General features: G+C 37.5%; 1 protein-coding gene across 9 annotated transcripts in view; it reads left to right on the forward strand.

The window, feature by feature from the left end:
• The window catches only part of LOC136855869 (lachesin-like), a 112,431-nt gene that overhangs the window by 62,810 nt on the left and 37,223 nt on the right, over positions 1–12,398 (forward strand). For all 9 annotated transcript variants that reach the window (XM_067133265.1, XM_067133264.1, XM_067133267.1 and 6 more), the window contains one exon: positions 8,921–9,402. In XM_067133265.1, coding sequence (XP_066989366.1) covers positions 9,285–9,402 — 118 coding nt within the window. In that variant the 5' untranslated portion in view covers positions 8,921–9,284. The remainder of the gene's footprint in view (positions 1–8,920; positions 9,403–12,398) is intronic.

The raw sequence follows: 12,398 nt of genomic DNA on the forward strand, positions 1-12,398 counted from the left end.
ATTATTATTATTAAACAAAACCTACCCTAGGCTTACATGCATATATTATTATTATTATCATTATTAAGCAAATCCTAGCTAAACCTAACACAAAAATTATTATTTTTATTATGATTATTATTATTAGTATTAAAGAAAGCCTATCTTAAGCTTACACGCACAAATTACCATTATAACTATTATTGTTATAATTATTATTATTATTATTTTTTATTATTATTATTATTATTATTATTATTATTATTATTATTATTATTATTATTATTATTATTAAACAAACACTACTTAAACCCCACACAAACACAAATTACCATTACTATCATCATCATCATCATTAACAAAACAACCCTAAAACAAACCAAACACAAACGCCTATAAAAAAAAAAACAAACCCACAAACAACGATAAGCCAAAACGATACACGTGGAGCGCAAATACCGTCAATAGGACGCTCTCGTATGATACGAGAACCCGACGGGTACCGAGTGATTAACAACAATGTCCGGCGTTTTTGATATGTCATAAAATGTTGTTTAACACGGGAGAAGAAGCTGTTTGGCATTCAGCGCACGCTTTTTGTTTCCCATTGCTGGGAAGGCGGCGGAATACAAAGTAATCTCTCTCTCTCTCTCTCTCTCTCTCTCTCTCTCTCTCTCTCTCTCTTTCGATCGCTTGATCTGTCCGACGTTGTCTTTTCAACTGAATGCAGTTTAAATTATTCTCTCTCTCCCTCTCCTCCTCTCTCTCTCTCTCTCTCTCTCTCTCTCTCTCTCTCTCTCTCTCTCTCAGTCTTATGTCAGAAAAAAAAATTATTTGTCATGAGTCACTGAGTCAAAATTCGTGAATTTTCTGCCAAAATTATTGATTTTTGTCTTGTTTGAGATTTTATTCTGATGCTTTAATGTATTCTGATTTATTTTTTATAAACAATTTTGATGATTTTTGTTAATTAGTTCCTCTTAAAATGCTCTGTTCTTCAATAACTTTCTCATGTACAATTTTATAAATTACAAATATATATATATATATATATATATATATATATATATATATATATATATATATATATATATATATATATATATATATATATATATATATCTATTTTCTGACTCACATCGGGACCGAACCCGGGTCTTTCAATTGAGAGTCCAGGGCATTAGCAATTTTTATGACCTTTGCGGAGGAATTGCTAACGCCCTGGACTCTCACAGGAAAAACCGGGGTTCGATCCCGACGTGAGTCGGAAATTTATTTCTGTGAAATCACTAAGGAGAAGCTCTACTTTTAATAAGGTAGGGTGCGATTGTGGATGTGTTAGGCGCACACCATCATTAGCATGACTCGAAGGAGCCATAAACTCCCGCTACTGCCTTCGGTGCTCCCACAAAAAAATAATGACTTCCGTCTGTCCTAATTTGCATTTATTGACAGAAATCAGTTTCTTTTTCACTAAAAACTATCACGTTATTCATTCATACATTTATTGATTCGTTCATTAGTTCATAAATTAATCCAGTCATTCATTCGGTCATGAAATTATTTTTTTTATTCATTTATTAATTTAGGTTTTATATTTTTACTTATTTTTTGGTTAAATTTTTTTTACTCGAACTGCGTAATCGCATTTTATCAATGTCATCTTCAAGATTATTAATTTATTAAGTTTATTCATGTTTGCTGATTCTATTTCATCTCATACATTCGTTTTTCAGTGTGCATAATTTACTTTCTCATTTTTGCGTTGTTCATTTTTATTCAAATCTTTATAATTGACTTTTGGTCTCTTCATGTATATCAGACAAGTCAATTTTTTAAAAGAATATCGATTTAGAATGCTCTATTTTTTTTAGTTTATATTTTCGATGCCTTTATCAATTATTCCTCTTCTTATCTTTGTATCCTCGTTTTTCCATTTTTATTATTATTTTTCATCAGTCTTTATTATTCCATCTTTTATTAGAATAACTTGTCGTAGCTTATCTAACCTTTATAAAATTTTTGGTCTATCGCCTTCTCGTTTGTTACTTAATTCCTATTCTTTATTATTATTTTTTTTATTTATTATCGTATTTTTATCTACCTATTTCTCTTAAATTCTCTTATTCATGCGTTTTCTTTAATCTTTAAAAATCAAAATTGTATTTGTAAATTTTTATCTTTCAATTCCTATTTTTTTTTTCTATTTTCTTTTCTTTGAATTTTTGAATTATTTCACATTTCCTGTTGATCTCCCAAATTATCCTTTCTTACGTCATTCTCTCCATTCTGTTCAGTTCCCTGTTTATCATTAAGTTTATCACATTTTTGCTGTCTACTATTCAAATTCTCGTTTTAATGTCTTCATTTTTACCTTCAGGTTTTTTTTTTTATCATTTCATTCTCCCTATCTCCTATTTATCAGCGTCTCTGTCTCCCCACCCCCACCTAAAAACACCCCACTAACCTTCCCCCTTCCCACACCACCAGAAAAGGGTGTACCAGGACACCCTTAACCCCCCCAAAAATGGCGTGCGTAAGTCCACAAGCCATAAAACATTAATTCTCACATTCACGTTTTCTCAAGAATTATCATTTCATTCTCCCTATCTCCTATTTATCAGTGTCTCTGTCTCCCCACCCCACGTAAAATAACCCCAACCTTCCCCTTCTTAGACACACCCCAAAAAGACCCATTCCCCCCCAACCTTACCCTCCACAAAAAAAAAGAAGGGTGGACCAGTCCACAAGCCATAGAACAAGACACGTTCACAAGCACTAATTCGTGACCGTAAGAGGAACGGGTGACTATCTGGACTATTTTGTAGTTTTAATTAAGAAATGACTATTCACCGGGCCCTCTGGTCCTGACTGAAGCGAAGTTTGTGTTTTTTTCCATCTCTCTCTCTCTCTCTCTCTCTCTCTCTCTCTCTCTCTCTCTCTCTCTTTAGAACGAACTCGCCTTCTCGATTACTCCCGCTGGCAAAAACCCGTCATGAAGATTTGAAGAGAAATATTTATATATTTAAGTTTTTTTTTTTTGAGATGTTTGCCAGGGAAGTTTTTTTTTATTTGTTTATTTTGATTTTTTCTTGTCCAGTTTCTCTTTCACGCTCGTGTTTTTTTTTTTTTACTCGATTTCTTATAAGAAGAAGTTTGTTTCGAGTTTTGCTAAACTCTTTCGTGTGGTGTTTTCTGAACTAACAAGTGAGCTAATTGGAATGAAGTATATATATATATATATATATATATATATATATATATATATATATATATATATATATATATATATATATATATATATATATATATATATATATATATATATAGGACTCAAATCTTCATTCGTTTATATGTACACAATGTACATGCACCTCTTACCCTAAACAAATTAGTATAGGTATGGGGTGGGGTGGGTTGGGGTGGGGAGGGCCTTGTACCTCAAAATCACCTGGAGGTTGAAATGCAATTAGCCAAAAGTGCACACATCAGCAAAAGTGTCTGTTGACATTTCTTTATCCGGCTGCCTGGCATTTGGGTGACGGTGGGTCCTCTGATCGTCTGTATTTGGGCAACTGGGACATTTTGGGACTTCTTGGGACTTTTTTTAATATAAGGTTATTTGCTGCAATGCAAGACCAGCAGGGCTTTTCTGTGTATTCCTTGAAGTGGGCCATCTAATAGCCTGTATTTGGGAAAATTGGACTTTTTGGGACTTCTTGGGACTTTTTTTAATATAAGGTTATTTGTTGCAATGCAAGACCAATAAGGCTTTTCTGTGTATTCCTTGAAGTGGGCCATCTAATAGCCTGTATTTGGGAAAATTGGACTTTTTGGGACTTCTTGGGACTTTTTTTTAAAAACAAGGATATTTGTCGCAATGCAAGACCAGCAGGGCTTTTCTGTGTATTCCTTGAAGTGGGCCATCTAATAGCCTGTATTTGGGAAAATTGAACTTTTTGGGACTTCTTGGGACTTTTTTTTTTAATACAAGGATATTTGTCGCAATGCAAGACCAATAGGGCTTTTCTGTGTACACCTTGAAGGATATTTTGGTCCATGATGTTGGTGGACAAATAGGACTTTGTTTTGCAATGCAAGACCCAGTAGGAATTTTTTCGTGCATTGCTTGAAGGATATGTTATGTTAGTACATGCTCTGAGGTGTAGGACTTGTAAACGGGACTTTTTTATATAAGCATGTTTGTTGCAATGCAAAGCCAGTAGGACTTTATTGAACGTTCCTTGAAGGATATTTTGATACATCCTTTAGGTGTAGGACTTGTAATCGGAACTTTTTGTGATAGAAGGATATTTCTTGCAATGCGAGACCCAATAGGACTTTTATAATATCCGTTAAAGGATAATTTAGTCCATGTTATAGGACTTTCAGATTGCGTGGGACTTTGTTTTAATTTTGATATGAAGATATCTGAGTCCTTGCAGGACTTTTTTGGTCGTCTGAAGGATATAGGCCTTTCCTGCGCTTCTATGAAATTTCTATGAAACTTTTAATATATAGGACGCGTGTAGGACTTTTTACTCTAATCCTCACAGTACTCGCAGGACTTGGAAATCAAGTGTAACCCTTCTTCTTTGATGTAGAAAGGATTCTTGGACTGAATGGGACTTTATTTTGCTTTTGATGGGAAGATCCTACAAGGGACTCTCGTTTGCCTCATGGAAAGAACAGGATCATTTCGAATGGCCAATTTTTCTTTCCTTCAGACTGAAGGATATTTCGGTTCCTGTAGGATACGCAGGACTTCTGAAAAGCACAGGGATTTCCAGCATCTGTAGGAACCCTGTGTCCTATAGGAACACAACTCTGGACGTGAGGACTCCTGGAGAAGCACAGGACTTTTCAAGCCTGGAAAAAAATAACAACACGCGTGGGTCTGAAACAGCACCTATTGGCACCTAAGGTAAAACCGCACCATCTCTCTCTCTCTCTCTCATCTCTCTCTCTCTCTCTCTCTCTCTGTGAGGGGGCAGGGGGCGCCTTCCCCTTCCTACTACTACAGGAAGTCACGCTTCCCTGGGCCTAATGACTCAACTACCTTAACCTAATTGTCAAGTGGCCTTTTGCGATATATATTACCCTGGCTACAGGTAAGTTTTTTAATGCTGTTTACCTGACTTTGGCGCAATAATAAAAGCGATTATGTCCCCTCCCTTTGGGACAGAGAGAGAGAGAGAGAGAGAGAGAGAGAGAGAGAGAGAGAGAGAGAGAGAGAGAGAGAGGCTTGGGGGCGGGCGCAGTGTTGGACCTGGCGAAGAAGAAGAAGAAGAAGAAGTAACAGATGAATGAAGAAGAAAAAACTGAATCGTGATGGACCTGACGAAGATGGAGGAGAAAGGAAGAAGAAGAAGAAGAAGAAGAAGAAGAAGAAGAAGAAGAAGAAGATATAGATGAATAGAGAAGGAAAAACAGAATCGTGATGGACCTGACGAAGATGGGGGAGAAAGGAAGAAGAAGAAGAAGAAGAAGAAGAGGAAGAAGACTGAAAAAGGAAAAACAGAATCGTGAGAATCAACGAAAATAGAACGGGAGGAAGAGACGATGTTTAGAGCAGAGAATAACGAAGCCAAAAGCGACTGACAGTCGACAGACAAGGGAAAGATCGGTGAGATAAGATAGATTTTGGAAACGGGGGAGGATGGGAGAACTGATAAATGGGAATAGAGGATTTGTAAATAGAGAGAGAGAGAGAGAATGAGAGACGGATAAGAAGGAATAGGGAACGGGGAAATAATGGTTAACAGAAGAGAGAAGAATTGCGCCGAAAGATCGAAAATAAAATGAATGGAAAGAAATATTTAGGAGACGAATCAATAAAGAAAGGAGATGAGATAAGGATGGAAAAAAGCAATATTAGAAATGACAGGAAATGAGTGATTCATCGAATTCTGTACAATGGCGTGGCAAGAGTTGTGGTCAGTGGGCGAATGGGTAACAGCTGTGAAGATCTAATAAATTTACAGTAGGAATTTAGGTCAATTTTCGCAATTTTATTTTTATCCAAAACTTCGCACAGTACCACCCGCCAAGCCACATGATCATTATACCAAACCAGGGAGGATGAAGCTCATGTACGTAAGTGCATGCGCACGTAAATACGTACATGTACGTCGTACGTGTACGTGCAAAAGTTCCAATCATCGCCGATCCCCTGTCTCTAAATTCTAAGGAAACAGAACGGACACTCATTCGTGTACCCCTGAGAGCCCTTAGGACGGCCCTCCCCTCCCCAATACTCACCAGGCCCCGTGTATCCCTTCCTCCCCCATCTCTCCACATTTCGAAGGGCAGCGTATGAGCAACAGAGGGCGAGGAGGAGGAGGGGGAGGAGGAGGAGGAGGAGGGAGAGACTCCTCGGAGGATTACCTTCAGAACACAATGGCCTGTTCATCGGAGAACCATCTCCTTTTGTTGTGATGTGGCTGGTGATAGCTGCTCAATTGACAGTGTCCGTTGTGACTTTGGGGTCCTCCAGGGGCTCCGGGGGGTGTTGGAGATGCCCTGGGGAAGGATTTGGGTTCCGGGGGAACGGAGGAAGGTCTAGGGAACTCGGGGGGTTTCGGGGGAATGGCTGGGGACGTATAGGTCCTCCCCCCCTGTGCTTCGATATATGCTACCAAACGTCCCTCTGCCTTCGGGATGAAGAAACGGTCTGTGACTGTCTGTCTGTACGTCTGTCTGTCTCTCTCATCACTGTATGCAAAAGGGGGAGAGGGAAGGTGTGGGGAAGGGGGAGGGATGTAGGTGGTTAGGGGATTTAGGGAGGGAGGGGAGAAAGTCACCCATTGTTTATTTTCCCCCCCAAATGATTGTCGTATTGTCGTCAGCGGCTTGTATATTTCGTCCCAATTTTTTTTTTTGGGGAGGGGGTTTGGGGGAGAAGACTGCTCTTAAAAAGAAGGCATAGGAATTGCTCTCTTTTTTTATTATTTCTCTCATAGTTTTCGTCGGCCGTCTGGTTCTCTCATTAGTCGCAGAAGAAGAGGAATAAATAATGAGACGCTGAGCCTACGCGGGAGAATTTGAGAGAATTCTCCGTAGCGAATTTTCTGTACCTTACAATGACTTCTGTCCTTATTTAGACAGGCATTGAATGACAGTACGTCTCAGGTACGGATTAAATTCTTTTGGACGGGCGACAAAATGACCTTTTTTTGGCCGGGGCTTGACCCCCCCTAAAAGGGAAAGTGACTTTGTAATACGATTATCACTCAAAAACCAGAATTATATTTCGGATAAGTACTTGATCATCACTGGTATCATTGAAAACCCATAAATGCAACACTGCTCAGTGATAATGATAAATAAATAATCATAATTTAAAACAGATAATTATAGATAAGATGGTGAATGGTGATTATGAATATGAAGAAATATATAAAATATATATTTCTGGACAAGTAACAGTACAGAAATGTCATTTACTTAAAAAATTATGCATTAAAAGAATATTACACTCATCATAAAAATATATAAAATGTATAACAAATGCATAAATACGTACAGATGTACAAAGCAGACGTATACATACATACGTACATAAATAATACATACATACATACATACATACATACATACATAGAAATAGCAAGATAAAATAAAAGCTAATATATAAATAGGTCAAATCAACCAAACATATATAGTCATACATAATAGATATATACAAACATGCATACATATATACATACATGCATACTTAAATATACAGTCATCTAAACAGCAAGAATAAAGTGAAGAACAGAAGCATAGATACATAAAAAACAGATATAATCATACATACATACATACATACATACATACATACATACATACATACATACATACAGCGAGAAAAAATAAAGAATAAAATAGGCACCAATCAACAAATCAGATATAATCACATATACATACATACATACATACATACATACATACATACATACATACATACATACATACACAGTCACGCAAACAGCGAGAAAAAATAATGAAGAATAAAATAAATACAATTCAACAAATCAGATATAATCACATACATACATACATACATACATACATACATACATACATACATACATACATAACGCAAACAGCGAGAAAAATAATGAAGAATAAAATAAATACAATTCAACAAATCAGATATAATCACATACATACATACATACATACATACATACATACATACATACATACATCCACATAATCTTTTTAAGAATCTGCAAGACATCTAAACCGACCTAAATTCCCCCCAAAAAACCCTTTTAAACAATCATTATTTTCCCATATATTCAAATTTCTTCGGACGAACATAAAGAGAATTTCCTCTCCCAAAGATTACGAAAAAGGAGCAGCTGAATTTATGTCGGGAAACTTGACACATTATAAAGTGCGCTGTCTTTTCTAACTCTTAAGTGAATGTGGTCTCTGAATTTATGCTGGTCGCCATTTTGGTTGAAGGGGGGCCGTTGAAAAAACCTTGGCAGAATTTAGTGGGCCCATTTTTGGTTGTGATAATTTGGTAAAGGTTGTTTTTTTTTATTTTTTTATTTCATTATTTACTGTAGGTGGGTCCCTGATTTTGGTTGAAGGGGGAAGGGGGCGGGCGTTCAAAAAAACCTTGGCAGGATTTAGTGGGGCCTTCTTTTGGTTGTGATAATTTGGTAAAAGTTGTTTTTAATGTTTCTATTTCATTATTTATTTAGATGGTTCATCTAAGTATATATATATATATTATATATATATATATATATATATATATATATATATATATATATATATATACATATTCAGTATATATATATATATATATATATATATATATATATATATATATATATATATATATATATACTATAGATGTAGATATATATAGATAAATAGATTATAACACAAACTCAACACTGTGTCATGATTCTCACTAAAATCTCCCATTCCCTTCCAGATGCCATCTCAATGGTGAACGCCTACTTATACCGCTCTAAAGACGCTTTACAAGTGCACCAGTGATCCCAGAATTACAAAAAAATAAAAGAAAAGAAAATAAAAAAGAAAGAAGTAACGGAAAACAAAATAACAAAAGAGAAACAGTACTCTGAATCCAAAAAAACAAACAATTTTCGCGCCACGAACGCCCGAACGCTGTATCTATCTCGAACGCAGTGATGATCAGCAGAGCCGCGAGAGAGGGCTTTCAGTGACGTCATCAAAGTGCCTCCCTCCTAGCCACCGCTTCCGAGTAGCCACTCCGGAGGGCGTTTGTGTGTCTGTGTTTAGATTCTGAAGGAGGGAGTTAACTCCAGGGCGCCATGAGGCTTACGAGGTTGCTCACCTGCAGTATGGAAGGCACTCTGCTACTCCTCGGAGTGGGTAATTGGCAGGTGTCCTTGTATATCCTACTAGGATTGTGGATTTCAGTTCATACAGGTGAGTGATCCTTTCAATATCTCACCTGTCTGGACTGACAGGTGGGACTGATTTGTACTTTTGTTGGTTGTGGTCGTGCTGACAGTTCTGTCTCATTTTTTCAATTTATTTAATATTTTTGCTGTTTAGAAGGAGGGTAAGTGTCACAACTGTCGTGTAAAACTGATATTAATATTATTATTATTATTATTATTATTATTATTATTTTATTGTATATGTTATTGGTTTTTGAATGATAAATTCTACAATTGTTTATCATCCTACTATATTAAGAATTGTGCAAATTATATATTTATAAATATATATATATATATATATATATATATATATATATATATATATATATATATATATATATATATATATATAGAAATCATTCGCATCATCAACAGCTTCCCCAATTGTCACTGTAACACCTGTCAAGCCACCCCATCGCCACCACATACATTGTCCTTCCTTCAACAGTCCACCAAACTCAGGAACTCTCTCCCAACCCCTGCTGTTCAACTTCTCTCACAGTCTCTGCCATATCCACCTATTATCACCAGCATATACAACGAAAATAAACAAACAATATTATTCACAAACAGCAGCAGTAGGTCAGAGCACTGTGTTGCCCAAAATCTTAACAAAGGGAATTTCACCCTATTTGACCTTGGAGGAAATAAGCAGTTTAGGCCAACGAGGGGAAGTGGGTGTAAATGAACCTGATTTGAAGGGGGAGGGGGTAGTGAGGGGGTGGGCGTGAGAGGGAGAGGGAGAGGGGGCAGGGCGTCAATTTGGGCGTTCGTTTGAACGCCCACACTCACTCCCAAAATTGAGAGGACCCACTTGGCGTACAGCTGTGAACTCAAGGATAGTTAAGGAACCTGAGTTCTTAGAGAGAGAGAGAGAGAGAGAGAGAGAGAGAGAGAGAGAGAGAGAGAGAGAGAGAGAGAGAGAGAGAGAGAGAGATATGTATATATATATACATGAAACTCGTATTTTATAGAAATAATTTTATTTAATAAAATAATATCTAAAAAATGATTTCCCTTAGACAAGTACCTACCCTGAAGCCACAAAGACAGGAGGTGTTAACATTCTTGTAAGGTTTTGTAAGGTCATGTAAGGTCACGTAAGGTCCCCCTCGACGATTCTGGCCAAGGTCGACCTCACCCTCTAACAGTAATGAGTCCCAGTGAGGCGGCTGAGAAGATGACCCTATTTTTTTTTTAATCTTTGAAAAATTTTTTTGCTATGAGATTTTATGAATCTGACTTTGACCTCTCGTGTTTTTGTTTAGGTCGAGTTTGACCATCGTATAAGGTCATAATTTGCTTGCATTTTCCACTGACCTTTGAAACCGACCTTTGCTCTTTAAGAATCTAGCCACTGTTTAAAATTCAGCGTTGGTCTGGACACTGTGGGGTGTCAAATATAATTTTTTTCACAAAAGGTCAGACAGTTTTCGAACCATGAGGGCATTCCTCGTCTATACTATATTGACAGAGGGTCATGTTAATAATATTCTATATATTTTTAAATCGCTTATCAATATCTTGACCTTATTTGGAAACTTAGAGGGTCAAATATTTTGTGTTTTTGTTAAAGGTTATCCTTTAATTTCAGTTCCTTTTGATACGTGTCATGTAATGCCATGTAATGTAATACTGCATTTGTTCAAGAGAGAGAGAGAGAGAGAGAGAGAGAGAGAGAGAGAGAGAGAGAGAGAGAGAGAGAGAGAGAGAATAAGAGTTAAATAAAGGAATAGAGAGAAACATAAAGGTAAGGGAGAGAGAAGAGAGAGAGAGAGAGAGAGAGAGAAGAAAGAAATAGAGAGAGAGAAAAAAAAAAAGAATGGACTAAATATAAAGGTAAGGTAGAAGAGAGAGAGAGAGAGAGAGAGAGAGAGAGAGAGAGAGAGAGAGAGAGAGAGAGAGAGAGAGAGTTAAAAATAGGAATAGACAAAATATAAAGGATAGAGAGAGAGAGAGAGAGAGAGAGAGAGAGAGAGAGAGAGAGAGAGAGAGAGAGAGAGAGAGAGTTAAAGGAATAGACAAAACATAAGTTAATAAAAAGAGAATAGACAAAACATAAAGGTAAAAAAGAATAGTAGAATGTAGGAAAGAGAGAGAGAGAGAGAGAGAGAGAGAGAGAGAGAGAGAGAGAGAGAGAGTTAAATAAAGGAATAGACAAAACATAAAGGTAAGGTAGAATAAAGAGAGAGAGAGAGAGAGAGAGAGAGAGAGAGAGAGAGAGAGAGAGAGAGAGAGAGAATTATGTTCTGGATAAACCGAAAAACGAAAAAACTTACGCAGGACCAAGACTCCTAGTAGGAGAGAGAGAGAGAGAGAGAGAGAGAGAGAGAGAGAGAGAGAGAGAGAGAGAGAGAGTGGGGAGGGAAAGATTGGAGGTCCTCACGGGTACCATAGCGTTGTAAACTGACCAGCAACGAAGAGAGAGAGAGAGAGAGAGAGAGAGAGAGAGAGAGAGAGAGAGAGAGAGAGAGAGAGAGAGAGAGAGCTGAAGATGACGAGACCCAAACTACATTGTTGATAACTGAGCTGGCTTTCCTTTCTTCTCTTGTCTCTCTCTCTCTTTCTATCTGTTTATCTCTTTATCTCTCCTTATCTACCCATTTCCCCATTCACCCATCTACCCACCAATCACCCACCTCCACACGCAACGCACGAAGCGCGTACAACGAAAAATAACGGAAATTAACGAAAAACATCGAAAGCAACTGGCCCCACTTAATGAATCCAGCCATGAGGAAGAAGAAGAAGAAGAAGTTCAGAGCTTCCCCCGAACGGCCGACAGATGGCTGCACCTGACGTGACACAGCCCCTGTGGGCGTGGAGAGGTGTTTGGAGGAGGGGGGAAGGGCGTGTGTGTGGGGGGCGCTCACCCCGCCCAATTATTTAATTGAGGGGCTGCCAGTGGTAAGCCGACACCACGCCCTCGTGGGCGGGGTAGGATTTCCGTAAGAGTAAAGGGGAAATATTATGTACCGT

Source organism: Macrobrachium rosenbergii, chromosome 33 (assembly GCF_040412425.1).
Source record: "Macrobrachium rosenbergii isolate ZJJX-2024 chromosome 33, ASM4041242v1, whole genome shotgun sequence".
NCBI lineage: Eukaryota > Metazoa > Arthropoda > Malacostraca > Decapoda > Palaemonidae > Macrobrachium > Macrobrachium rosenbergii.